Source organism: Orbicella franksi, chromosome 6, assembly GCF_964199315.1.
Source record: "Orbicella franksi chromosome 6, jaOrbFran1.1, whole genome shotgun sequence".
Taxonomy (NCBI): Eukaryota; Metazoa; Cnidaria; class Anthozoa; order Scleractinia; family Merulinidae; genus Orbicella; species Orbicella franksi.
Window position 1 is genome coordinate 14,793,421 of NC_138150.1, and position 14,456 is coordinate 14,807,876.

Consider the following 14,456-nt stretch of genomic DNA (forward strand, 5'->3'; position numbering starts at 1 on the left):
GAGACGCATAACCAGACGAACTACAAATGTTTGCCCAAGTTCGACCAGACGGATAATGTGTCTCTAGTATAAAAACAGCCAATGAGTGCTTTTTAAATGATTTGACCAGATAAGGGTCGTGCGAGACTTACCTTGGCTCGAGCTAAACTCAAGTTACGAAAGGAAAACATATAATCATGCATTTCGGAGGTTGTCGACCTGTCTAAGGGAGAAAAGGTTTTGTGAAATTATTTTACTCATCCGTTTTCTCTTCTGTTCTCTTCTTCTCTTCCACTGAGAACATTTATTAAACAATTGAAACAGTGCTTCATAACATTACGAAATTCCTGGAATTTCGTCAGAAACACTCCGCTGTGTGTGTGATATTTTAAACTCTGGTTTTAATTTATAAGTAAAGGTTTTTTAAAACAATTTGAAGTAAAAACTAGCGGTAAAAGCGCGCGACGTTTCGATAAAAATTATTGCATAAGTATAAATATAAAACAAAGAAGTAAAAGTATGTAAGGTATGAAAATGTAAAAAAAGGGTGTTAAGAACAATAAAATGCACGCAAGAATAACACAATTAAACAGGATTTTTAAAAAAAACTTTCGCACGAATTGAGTCTGACTGTGCATTGAGACTTGCTCAGTTCATTAATAAAAAAAAACATTTCATAAATGAGACAGTCAAACTTGTTCTTGCACTTTTTTAAGGTGGTAACATTCTTTGTAAGATCCTTAGGCACATAAGAATGTTTCGCACGAAAGTCTTTTCCAATGGAGGAAGACGCATTCTTGTACTCGTCTACGCGTTGATGCAAATGCCGCCGCGTGTAACCAACATAACCCGCATCACACAGGTAACATTTAAATTGGTAAACAAGGGATTGTTGGTTAACAATAGACGGCTTGACTTCACGCGGTTTCAGATGTTGTTTGATCTTGTGACCAACAAACGTGGGCTTTCGTGTGAAACACTCTTATGCGCCCAAGGATCTTACAGAGAATTTTACCACCTTAAAAAAGTTGCAAGACCAAGTTTGACTGTCTCATTTATGAAATGTTTTTTATTAATGACCTGAGACCAAGTCTCAAAGTACAGTCAGACTCAATTCGTGCGAAAGTTTTTATCATTTTTAATTATGTTATTCTTGCATGCATTTTGTTCTTAACACCCTTTTTTACATTTTCATACTTTACATACTTTTACTTTTTTGTTTTATATTTATACTTATGCAAAAATTTTTATCCTCATATTTAAGCCTGTTATTATATGGCTCTGTCTCACATCTAACAATATTTATTTATGGAAGGGCCAAAAAGCCTGATGAGAAACAAAAAGTAAAGAGGACGAGCAAACATTAGCAGAATTTAATTTAGCTCATCGCCGTTCGCAAGCAAAATGACAGTTAGTACAAACCAGTTACATTAAACGGATTAAATTATTCTTGTTTGCGCCATATAATAAACATCTTATTAACCGAGCTAAGTCGGTCTGTATGGGAGAATCTTGACCTCGGTGATGGGTACAGACCTCACTATGTTCGGTCAGTACTCACGACCTCGGTCAAGATTTTCCCATACAGACCTCCTGCTCGGTAATAAGAGCTAAATAATGACCGAAGTTCGGTCGAAACGTCGAACGCTTTTACCGTTAGTTTTTACTTCAAATGGTTTCAATTTAATGTTTCAAATTGTTATGAAGCACTGTCTCTCTTGATTGCTGTATTGCATCCATTACGAAAGGCGAAAGTCTACCTTACAGTTCAAGTGTGACTGAGCATACCTGGAGGGTGACAAACCCACTAGTAACAGAACAAAGTCTCCAGCCCATAAGCTTGCCATCATCCTCGAACCTAGAACTGGGGATCAGCACTGTTTTGTTGGTGCTTTGACTCGGCACACTTACGGCTGGAATCGAGAACAGCTCCCCAACAAGGAAAGAACGAGCGTCTACGACAAGGAAACATAGCTGGGTCAACATGATGCAAAGTGATTATTAAGTTTGGGTAAATTCCCTTCAATTCTCGGGTTCAGAGGAGCCATATGCATATGCCTCATCAGTGTAGCAAAACTCCGCCTACTTAAGTCGCAGGTAGCCCCCCGCCCTCCCTCGTTCCTCGTCCAAAGCATTTTGCCGGAATGCCAATGGGCGAAGAGGTAAGCTCTGAGAGTCAAATGCCTTGTTTAAGGTCATTCCATTTGTGCGGGCCCAATAAAACGACGAACACTCGCAGAATTCAACATAGCAATTTAATCCGGTAGTATTACATCGAGAATTGTAATCCGACTCTTCAAGCAACAGAAAAATACACACGCAACAAGCACTCACACCCACACCCACTCGCATATAATTTAAATGTTCTACAGTCTCTTGGGACGTCTGATTGCACGCCCATAACGTGTCCTGTGTTTGACATCTTTGTCGGCTTCTACACCACTGAAATAGAACCTGCACTGAGATTTTTGTGAACCTTTGCTTATTGATTGTTTATATTATAGGAACTTAAATTTTGAAATAAAAATGAGAGGTCTCCATGTTCGTTTAGGAGCAACAGCACCTTGTTTATACCCAATAGATCCTTATGATAGCACCATGATTGTAGTCACGATTGCTTGCTAAATTCACGTTTCCGACGATTTTTGTTTGTTCTGCACTGAGAATTGGTCCATATTTATTTTACACAGAGAAATTTATTACTCAGTTCAAAACAACAGAAAAAAATGATAGGTCACCATACTCGTTTGCGAGAAAATGACGATTTACCTCTATGGCGAGGTCCAGCCGTAAAGAAAAAGCCGCCATTTTCTAATGCGCGCGCCCTAATAACGCGTGAAATTATGCGCAGTAGGGATGCGCAATACAATACTGGGGAATGACTTTGACAACACAAGAAAATGAGCCCAGATTCGGTAGCAAATACTGCTCATAAGGTTGGGCGCAAGTGACTACAGGAGCACTTGATCTTTTTATTAGAGTGCAGTGCTTAGGCTGCCGTCTGAGACATGTAATCAAAGATCTCGTAATCACCAGGTCAAAGTTCAGACAGTTTGTTACGTCTTGAACCCGTGACGTGACTAGTTAGCGGGAAGCTATCGCTTAGGTACCGCCTGCCTTGAGTTAAGTTTGAAAACGGCGCAACAGTAAGGCATATCATCTTACCGTCCAGAGGTGTCGACATCTCACTGCCACCGGTGAATTTCGCTTCCAGGTACATGTTCGATCCTTGGTACACTGAGACAGGACAGCAGAATTCTTGATTTGCTTCCACGGCTGGTGGACAATTAAGCTCAAAATGCTCCACAGGAGAATATACATCCACCTGATTTACAAGAAGCATTTTGATTTAAAAATCAATAATTAACTAGTGATCTAGTGTTTCTCCCTAGCGCCAATGTACTTTTGCATTCGTTTTTCTATCGTCAATATCCAATACTCACGATTAAAAAGTGCTTTAAGTTCAGCCAGTTATTCTCTTCTGCGTTTGGCAGCATGAGACATGCCTTCTTTTCTCAGTTTACACGGTCATTATCACCCCTTGGTTAGTATGGAACTGAACATTTATCGAAACTCTTTAAGCTAGTGGGTTATACCAGAAGTTTCTGGTAAAACTAACCTTAAAGAAAAGAAGAAAACAGAAAAACGAGAAGAAAAGAGAAGAGAGGAGAGAATAGAAAAGAGAGGATAGAAAACCACTAATTTGAAACAAAAATGGAAATGTGAACAATCATTGCATTCTAGACGTGTTTTCAAAACAACAGGCTGAGCAACTCACAGCCAATAAAGCTGACTTCACTTGCGCTTCACCGTATTCTCCTAACAAGGCATGACCATACACAATATGTTGTCCGTCTGAGTGATAAAGATACGACACCGACGTGTTCCCTGTGGTGAATACAGCGTCCTCGCCAAAGTCAAGCGTGTTTAAAGCGCCTGGGTAGCTGGAAATCTCGGCAGTTAATCTCTCATACACGGAAATGTTCGTTGGCATAGTTAATTCGAAAGAAAAATTATACGTTCCCAAAGCTGCGTATACGCTGTAAGCTTCTAGTCCGCCACAACGTAGCACTATGTTTCCTGTGCATGGTTCGTCGCACCATGGGTCTCCGACTTCGCTGTTCACGGCTACCGCGTCAGAACACCAACACTGCCTACCTTTCTTCAGGGCGGAGTACTGGTAACCAGCGCGGCCACAACAGGTCGTGCAGATCTCGGGGGTCAAAGAATCTGAAGCATAGTCTCCACACGGGTCGAACGTGCCTCCCGAGAAACAACCAATGTAATTCGTAGCTGCAATTTAAGAGAGTAACAACGGGAAGGCAATGTTTAAAAGACAAGGACACTAATCTCATTTACCTGCCGTAATCAATCAATTTAGCATCCCCGGCACTAATTTATTTTTGCCTTTGTAGCTCAAGAGCTGACGTTTACGTTTGGATCTGGCGCTCTTTTTTTGGCATAAGCGTCGGCCGGAATGCGAAACGACACGTCAATGAACCGTGAACAAAAGTTGCCCATAGTCATGGAAATAACACCATGCTCTTGATCTGGGCGAATCAATATGTTCGGTGTTACGTTCAGATAAGAGAGCAGACTTCATAATCCACTCGTCTAATCAGTCTATTCTTTGTCAACGTCATGAATGTTATTCACTATGGAGATTATTGGAAGGAAGTGTTCACTGAAATAAGAGCGCTTACTTAAAAGACGACACTCAATGGAGAGCGCTTATTAGAAAAGGAGGCGCTTAATAGAATCATTACGGTAGCTGTGACGTTTCTTGCGGACTTAACTGTATCTGACAGATTTACATTCTAGATGGTAGCCGCGATCGTTCACTAACCGGTAGGGTTGCCATAAACCTCTACTTTAAGCGCCGGCTCATTATACCAAGACTTGACGTAAAAGCGAACAAATCGAGCGTCGAAAGATGCAGCGATGGAGTGTTTTACTACACTGGTGGCGTCTGCGTTTCCTGTAAACACCTGTGTAAAGACAAGAAAGGAGACAAACGTCATGAAAATGGTTGGCCAAACAAACAGAAGACAGCACGAGAGCTAATGAGATCATTAAACGGGGCAAGGGGCAACAATAAGAAGATATAACGGAACGCTGATATGAACGCCTAATTCGATGGTGATTTCAGTTAGAAATCTTCTCTCGACCTAGTAGACTTATTGATAATAATCAATCAATAAATCAGCATCGAATTCAGTGACTCATGGCAACGAAGGAAAAGAACGCTGAGTGAGAATGTACAGCGTGCTAATTGTAACTCAGTTTACAAGAGCAATAGACCCAGCCCATGCGGAATTCTTATAATGGACAATGACAACTTGTAACACGAACCTTTAACTAAACATAGCTTAAGCGGTATCAGTGGTTTCATTTGTTACTATTTATTTGCAGGCAAACATTGCACACTAGATATGCTAAATTTGTAAAGCATAAAACACTTCAGACAAAACCTATGCACAATGTTAGCTCTTGCTGAATACGAATTGCGGACCTAGTTACTTTTCTTACCTTGATTGCGTCATTTTCTTTGTACTCTTGCCATATAGCCCCACTCTTGCTGTAGCTCACAGTGTATGACTGGCAGTATGATGACGTGCCATCATGTGATAGACCTTGTGTAGCTATTGCCTTGATCTTCTTAACTTGGTTCAAGTCCACCTGAAGCCACTGTTCACCTGCGGTGTACTGTGGCTTCCATGCAATTTCGTTCCACGTGCTTTCTAGAAAATGCGTTACAAGCAATACCCTTAGCTTGTTACGCCGCAAACTAAAAGCAACTAACGCAAAATATAAAATTACGCAAAATTTTGTCTTAACATTAACCCGAAATGCAAAACTTTTGACGACATGATACAATAGGCTATTTCCGAGGTAACTTGTGCCTCGGTTTCAAAACGAGTCCACGAGTCAAAAAATGAAAATGAACATGTAGACGGAGCACATTGTCACATCACTCAGGTATAAGGCAACTCAAAATAGCCTAAACATTAAACCGAAATGTAACAACTTTTGATGACATTTAGCAATTCTTAAACGTAAATTGAACAACTTTTTGAGGCAAAATCTTCAACGCTAAACGTAATATCACTGATGTCGAACACGCTAGCACTTTTGTCAACCAAGCAAACGTTGTTGGTCAAATTAAGTGGCTCATCACAAAGAACTTCACTTTCTTAGTTTACTTAACGATAAGCAAGCAAACAACAACAACAGCAGCAACAAACTTGCACAACATGCACGAGTAATAATAAATAGCTCACAGTTGAAGGTGTCTAAGGTCACAGACTTGAGAAAATTGCTTACATCTGCCTTATTGTACATACTCTTCTGAGTAGGTGGGCGACATTGATGTCAAGGTTTAGACTATCAAAGGCAAGTTGACGTAACCAAGTTTGTCAACTGCACAATAAGGATAATGATCTTTTAAAAACTTGACCGGTAATCATCTATCGAAAAGGTGGTTGCAATTTGCGTTAAAAATTTGTTACGTTCATGTTAAGAAATTGTTGTAGAAATGCATGTTAAAGAAATTTCAAAGAAATGCGTTAGTTGTTACATGCTGCGGCTATTTAGAGGAGATTTTAAGCTTTTTTCTGCGACCTTTCAAATTAATATCTCTTTACAGTTGCAAAAAGTATGTGAAATGATGTTGGCGTAGATGTGATTGTGCAATTTAAAAGCCAGCGCATTAGCTGGTAGTCTATAACACAGCACGGCTGTTTACTTTCGTAAAACGCCTCACAAAATGGAGGAAAAAATGTCATCTTCGTTGTTTGTGCTCATAGAGCCTCGGTAGCCGCTAGAGAGGGATCTATTTTCAGCGACGAGTTCAACCTCGTATATTGACTACAACCTTAAAGGAGCTAGGTCACATTATTTGGAGTAATTCTGTCCATTTTGGTTACTTATGACCTCTAAAATTCAAAGTGGCAGAAAAACAGTCTTCTATGGCCACATAACAAGCAAGAATGATATCCGAGCGTCATAAATACCACCTACATAGAAACTTAAATAAACTTGAAAAATGTCGGCCAGACGTTTTTCAAGTTTGTCCAAAGGCGATCCGTTTTAATCTTCTCTACTGTTGCCCGTAAGTATAAGAAAACACTTGTTGACGCCCACCCCCCCCCCCCGTACCAGAGAGTTTTGTTTACCCCTGACTCCCAATTTGACTTTTCTTGCCCTTGACTATCAGCGTTAAAACGGATAACGACATCCGGATCTTATAACAGAGTAATAGCCAGTGATGGCCAGCATTTGATTTCCTCCTACAAAGTTTATACACCTTCAACCAGATAAGTAACAATAATGATAGAAATATTCAACTCGGGATGCTGTCAAGATGTACGGGGAATTTCTCCGAACTAATATTAAAGTAAACGTATAGAACTCATTAAAAAGAGGAGATGTTTCGATCAAACCTGATGATGCTCGCCAAGTCAGTGCACTTCTGTTTGCGTCAAAGCCGATTGCAAACGAAGAAGCAGAAAAAAGTCCGGACGATCCTGTACCAACAAGTTTAGCTGCCAGAGAATTTTCAAACAAATGAAAAGTTATAAACTAGATTGCTTATGCGGTTCCTCTAGTGATATAACGGTGTAAGAAATACTGGAAACTCCCAGGGATAAAATCATGTTAAAAATACCGGACTTTTCAGAGTCTCCCAGCGATACACTCGAACCAAAAAGGGAGGAATCTAGGATATAGTCACGTTACAAATGCCAGGATCTCCCACAATCTCCCTTTGATCAAGTTAAAATTTTCAGAATCATGGGTGGCACATTCATCGAGGAGAAACCATTATAGGGACTTTTAGATAATCTACCAGGACCAAAAAGGTGAAAAATTTCATCAGAGAAAACAAAATAACACGGACGATAGACATCTAATTCCTATATATTTACAACACACGGGAGTTTGGTAAGACGGGGGATAAAATTGTTCGTGTTCCGACTACCTATCTTCATGGTCCGAGCACGGGTGAAAACAGTACAGATCTGGCTCTCTACGTGACATAGAGTTGGCCATAACTGTATTAGGGTGAACACGGAGACCAATTTTACCTGCGCTGTGCCAAATGTTCCTTGTAGAGTAAACTCGCTTTTTGTGAACATATCAGTTGATACTTACAACTATTGCTTTGCCCATCTGTTTTGAAACACGCTCCGCTATCAGTCTGGTAGCAGCAGCCCAGTTGCTTGCAGTCATTCTCTGTTATGAGCACCCAACCGCATGTTAGACGATCGGCTGATTCAATACTAGCGCAAGGTGAATATTCTGACAAGGAACAAGAAGAAATATGCCTTAAGGTGGCTCAAAACAGTTTCTAGCAGTTAGATTGTGATGGGTCGTTTACAACTACTCTTTATCACTTGATGCTACAGTCATGGTATTAAAAAACTGCCCACCAATTTTCAAAAATTTAAGGTGGCTCTGACCCTATGTAGAGATCCTTTTAAAACTTTGCCAAAAGTTGCGTCTTATCATATGTATTAAAATTTGATAATATAAAAAAATTTCACCGTGAATTATAAGCTCCTAAAGCTGTAATTAAGGGTGTTTCTAGCAGGTCATACCGTTGCTATGGTAATTTAATGTGTCACGAAAATGATACCAACGTGTTAACCAATGACTGGGCAGTTTTTTGATACCATGATTGTAGCATCAAGTGATAAAAAGTGGTTATAATGACCCATCCAAATCTAACTGCTGGAAACTGTTTTGAGCCAACTTAAAGGGTTAAGGGTTTCACAGCTCGGCGCATATGAACGCTGAAACCTCAGTCTTTTTTATTTCATGGTCTGTTAAACAATCAATAGCGAGCTGATGACCTTAGCAGGAAATACTCCTTCGAAAACGTCGCGGAGAGACGCAATAACCCAGCGATGGAGGAGATTTTTCTCATTAGAATTCCTTTTGTATGTTCTGACCCTCATGCACCATTCAGTTCCATTGTTTATAAGCCAATAGGACGCGAGAACATTACCTGTGCAAGCTCAGATATAGTCTGTGATTATTGAACTACACGTGGTTAAAAATATACTTTATGTACACGCCAAAGCTTAGGCCCCGTCCACACTAAGCCGGAGGAATTTGAGAACGGACGTTTCACTCTGAGGACCCATCAAATGTTTTCCGTCCACACTACGACAGAGAAATTTAAAAACGGACGTTTTACTCCGAAAACGTATCAAATGTTTTCTGTCCACACTGCATTGGAAGACTTGGATTTGAGGAAAACTCGGTCAGGAAAATCACGTGATTATCATGACGCCATCAATTTCGAAAAGCTCCGTTTTTAAAATGTCTTCCGTCCACACAAAAACGAAAAGTCGGCGTTTTCAAATTCCTCCCGTTTGAAGAGCTTTTTCGAAAAGCTCCGTTCGAAAAGCTTTAGACCAAAACCGAAACCAGGTTTCGAAAAGCTCGTGATGGATTAGTGCGGACGGGGGACGCTGCCTTAGGCATGCGCCGAACCTTGAAACTACCCCTTAAAACCAATGAGTTAGGCAGCTGAAATAGCAAAACATAAGTCGAGAATTGAACCAGAGGTGTGCACATTCTGTCACGGCAGTTTCTTCATTGCACAGTAAACAAAAAAAAAAACAAATAAACAACTTACTCAGAAATACACAAATAAATTAAAAATAAACAAATGGAAACAAACAACTATCTAACAAATAAACCAAATGAACAAACAACTAGCAAACATTGCTAATCAAACAAACAAATAAATAAATAACTCACCAGGCTGCAATCCAAAGCAATGGAATGCTGTCCTCATTTCGTAACTATCCAAAGGTCTTTTCCAGATGACAACATGGCTGAGTCTGCCATCAGACTGGCCACCTTCGGGACGCACTCCGGCAAGAAGATGTGAATACTTTTCCCCATGTCTAGCCGAAGACACACGACTGCCCCAAAATTGCTCCGCTCCGTTGACAACAAGCAGTGGCTTTTGGCCTCTTTCCCAGCTTACGAACACGTGGTAATGCGTCTGTGAAGCTATTGGCACACTCACTTGACCGTATTCATAAGTCGAGTAAATCCGAGCCGTCAGCAAAGAGGTGGATGTCTGGTAAAAAATTGTCATACCTCTATCATTATTTCTTTCCGCAGTGTGTAAAATGTCAGTGTCTTTACCGTCCACTATATAAACCCAGAAACCAATTGTGATTCCTCTGTGGCAATATGCAGCGTCCCCAATGCAATCGCCATAAAAATCTCCAAAGTCGATGGACTTGTTCTCCGCACTGTTAAGCTTTACGCCTCTCATCTGCATACCTTGATAGACAGGACTCACTGAGTAGCCGTCCTGTACGGTTACCTTGCCGTGCTTTAAACCTATCAAGTCATAAACGGTGCCTGCAATTGATTTGTCCAGAGGCCAGTAGTGATCCGCGTCCTTGTAGCATTTGTCTGTAAAAGGTAAGTTCAAGTCAAGGTGTTTTCCGTGGCAAATGGCTTATTACAAAAATCGCCGCAGTTTGGATAGTGTGATCCTACGGGTGAGGGTAGTTTTGAAAAGAACTGCTGTTGGTTGGTGACGTTTTGGCAACCTGATCGCCAATAAGTCATTGACTTCCGCTCAGGTTGTCGAAACGTTAGTCACCAACAGCAGTTCTTTTCAGTATTAGCCTCACCCCAACGATCCCTCTATACAAATTAACTACTGATACTCCTGAGTTCAGACCATTCACTAGGTAAATAGGGGTGTTTCTACTCTCCATGCGTGGATTCCTTGTCTATTGTAAATTGTTTCCGCGGAAGTTCTTCAGAGCATTACCCATCTATCAATTCGCTGGTACCTAATTACACTGGCCTTATGCACCACATGGCGCGGAGAGGCTTAAGTTCGAAAAAAATATATAATAACAAAATTAAGGAGCTATCGATTCTTTGTGCCTTTTTGCCTTTTTGCAATTTTATGGACCGGTTTGGTGCAACTTTTACAACAGTGCCTATGAAGAAATTCATGTACCGTTATCCTTTGGAAACGTGTTACGAAGTTAAGCGCATAAATGTACATGGATTTTTTTGGAGACACTTCCGACAACAAATAACAGAAAACGTAACAGAAACAGTTTTTATGGACAGTTTCTTTTTTTAAGTCAAAAAACAATGCTGCAAAGTTGTTTTTACTTGGGAAAGTTAATGAGCGGTGCATTCAAGTTGAACCTCTCAGGAAAACAACCAAAAATATTTGTTACATGCTTTCAGGCTCAACTATCTTTATGTCAGACAAGCCAAAATCTAACAACACGTTTTCTTAATTCGTATTCGATGGTTCGCAAACGACAATGAGGTTTATTATAGTTAGGTTATATTAGCATCTGCCCTTCACATAGCATGGGGGCGATCCTCGCTCAATAAACAGGCATGTGAATTTAACGCTATTACTTAAATTTACAACTTTATTCATATCTTTTCTCTCCCTCTTTTCTTAAGTCTAGTATTATTTATTACAGTATGTAATTTCTGTCAGATATTCAGGTAACCTTCTTCACATATTATTTGTAATAAGCTACGTTATTCCATTACTGTAATTTTCTATCACCTTTTGCATATTAAGTCTGTGTCACTTGTAAACATCCTGAAACTGATGCATGCTGGACACGGAGTATCCGAAACATGTCTTTCAGATTTGAGAGTGTGTGCATTTTCCTCAAATGTGTAATATAAAATAGCAAATTAAGAGCAAGAATGGATTTGGACTCACTTGCTTTGTTGAAGAGAAGGAAGAGCGTTTTTTCGTTGGGATCCGCCGTAAACGAAACGTAGCTAACGGAAATAGGGGAAGGGTCATTCCATTGAAGAAGAGTCTCGTTCCCAGATCCCAGCACCAGGTTGCTCGAGCGGACGTCAATCCAGAAGTAACGCATTTGACTTTTGTTTAAAACGTTTGGTGTATTTGCTGTTGTTTTCGACGACTCGGATTGGCCTTCATCAGAACGATAAAGTTGTGATGACTGAGTTTTACCAATGCTAAAGCGATACCTAGCTGAGGCTACCTGTGGTTTTTGATAAAGTGTTAAAGAAACTTCATCGGCGCTGGCTACCGACAACACGATAGTTTTCCCGAAAAGAGGATGTATTTCCGAGGTTTTTCCTGCTGGAAGTTCCACCCTGCTACAAAGTTTATCTGAAAAATAAGTGAATAGTTTGAACATCAGAAACATTTGAGCTCTCTTAGTAAGTCTTAGAATTATCACTCTAAATCCTTGAACGAAAAAAATCCATTCTGTTCTCTGGCTTGAAATCAAATGGTTTAAAAATTCCAGACAATAATTTTGGCGCATCATCAAAAGGGAAATCAATCAACGAAGAGTAATGACTCATTTTTAAACGGCTTTACAGGAAATCTGCAATAGTTCCTAATCTCGTCTCTATGCAATAAACCTGCGACTGTACTCCGAACTACAGAAATTTTCAGATACCCCTTTCTTCAGAGAGGCTGGAAAGCTTAAAATATCCAGATTAAACCATTATGCTTAAATCCTGCAGAACAGTATCTCTGTATTAGCTAGGAATTGGAGGAATAAAATTAAAAATAAATTTAAAAAAAATAACAGTACTCGAAATCTACTTTTAGAGGTCCCCTTAAGAAACAGTTACAGTATATCACCAGTTCCAATCCCCGGTGAACAAGGAAACGGTTTGGGCCGCTCAACATTTGTGCGGAGTATAAATACAATTTTAAAATAGCTTGAAAGTAACTTGAAACAAAATTAATCCATTAGACATTAGTTCACCATCAAAACCGCTAAAGGGTTCCGCTAGAAAAATTGTCAAAAACGATGAAAAAATACACAAACACTGCCAAAATACTTGGAGAAAACTCTAAAAAGATCATTAAAACGAAGAGTTAATATCAAGAAGTGATATATGAAGTGTCCCCGAGGAGATGAACCTTAATCTTACTCAATTATTAGAGAAGAAACAAACCTCTGTTACAGTTGTCGTGAAAAAATTGGATTTCTTTAAATCCGTTACTACCGGCAGAAGTATAAATGGTGTCCACTTCAACTTTTACCGAACTGGTGCTGACATCAGCAAAGTGCCTTACATCCCAAACTGCTGAGCCCTCATTTTTGGTGAGTTCCACCTAGTGGAGATAACACAGAGTAGTAAGGTGACGCGGAAGCACAAACCTGTTTAACTGGTAAAATCCCATATCGTAAAATTCCTGTTACAAGCTCTAGGCTTAACAGCCTCATGAGGGGTTTTGGGTGGGCTTATAAACGGGGACGGGGGGAAGGGGGGGGGGGGGTATATCCGGAAGTTTATAAACGGTTTCAAGAAACGTTTCATATTGAGCTAATATAACGTAACTTACTAGCAACCAGCAGAATAAAAAGTCAGTCAATTTTCCATTTACTGGTTCATATTGAGCTCTTAAAACGGACAAGCAATTAAGGAAACGGATACGCGAAAAACAGGAGCCCTCTCATATAAATGGCAATACCGGAGGCACACAAATAAAATAATGAATTTCTTAAAACGCTTGAAACCGTGGTCTCGATGCTTTCTGCAACATAGAATCACATAATATCAAATCGAATTAGTAAAAGATAAAAAATTCAAAAAGTAATCAGTCTAAAAATAAATCGCTATATAAGCCATTTGACTTTAAATAAACCTGATGCTTGTTTAAAAGTTGTTCTATAGGTGGGATTTTAATACCCAGTTTTTCCTCAAAACGTGAAACAGTTTCTTTAATGGTATTTTACGAGAACGAAGAAAATATGTTGCTCTACACTCTACTTGTTCTGCGAGACTGATTACCTTGACAAAATAAGAAAAGGTAGAGAAGGGCTTATAACCGAAATTTGTTTTTGTTTTCATGTAGATGGGCCTAAAAGCAGGGGGGGGGAGGGGGGAGGAGGGCTTATTCACAGAGGGACTTAGAACTTAATCGGAATTGAGCCTGGATCTTTCAATCTGAGTCCCACAATAAGCACTAAGCAAGGAAGCCCAAGAAAGAGGGAACAAAGTCTTTCAACTGAAGCACCTGACGCATTAGATTCGTCCACTAAATTATACGCTTGCGTTACTTACAAATGCTTCCGAGCCATCAGAAAACTCAAGACGCAGACCTTTAGACTGATCAGAGGCTTCAGCCTTCTGCATCACTCGAATGGTGTTAATTAGGTATTCTCTAATGAACTTGATCTTAATCCATTGACCCACTCCACCGTCACCTTCCCATTGGGTTGAGGTGCCTGTGTCAGTTACGAGCCCACAGCTAGCCTGGTTATATGATGCGTTAACGCACTCTCCTCCCGAATACGCTCCCGCTACGTTATTGTGGCTGCAGCGAAGATAGTCTGGAAAGAAGAAGAATAAGATAGAATCATGTAACAAAAAAATACCGACCCGGCAGCTACCAAAAGTGGAGCGCAACTTTGAGTTGAAAGATACTTCGTCTGTTGGTGGGATACTGAAAAGATTGTTAA

At 40.0% G+C, this 14,456-nt stretch overlaps 2 protein-coding genes across 2 annotated transcripts in view; both read right to left on the minus strand.

Annotated features, from left to right (window-relative positions):
• LOC145491439 (uncharacterized) overlaps positions 1-14,456 on the minus strand; it is a 172,901-nt gene that overhangs the window by 118,389 nt on the left and 40,056 nt on the right. The window lies entirely within an intron of this gene.
• The window catches only part of LOC145490469 (uncharacterized), a 47,443-nt gene that overhangs the window by 23,626 nt on the left and 9,361 nt on the right, over positions 1-14,456 (minus strand). The window contains exons 3-13 of the mRNA XM_081469583.1: positions 14,059-14,456; positions 12,946-13,105; positions 11,720-12,316; positions 9,748-10,419; positions 8,131-8,277; positions 7,293-7,523; positions 5,509-5,882; positions 4,826-4,967; positions 3,758-4,272; positions 3,030-3,304; positions 1,768-1,975 (exon numbers count right to left, since the gene is read on the minus strand). Coding sequence (XP_081325709.1) covers positions 1,768-1,975; positions 3,030-3,304; positions 3,758-4,272; positions 4,826-4,967; positions 5,509-5,882; positions 7,293-7,523; positions 8,131-8,277; positions 9,748-10,419; positions 11,720-12,316; positions 12,946-13,105; positions 14,059-14,456 — 3,719 coding nt within the window. The remainder of the gene's footprint in view (positions 1-1,767; positions 1,976-3,029; positions 3,305-3,757; positions 4,273-4,825; positions 4,968-5,508; positions 5,883-7,292; positions 7,524-8,130; positions 8,278-9,747; positions 10,420-11,719; positions 12,317-12,945; positions 13,106-14,058) is intronic.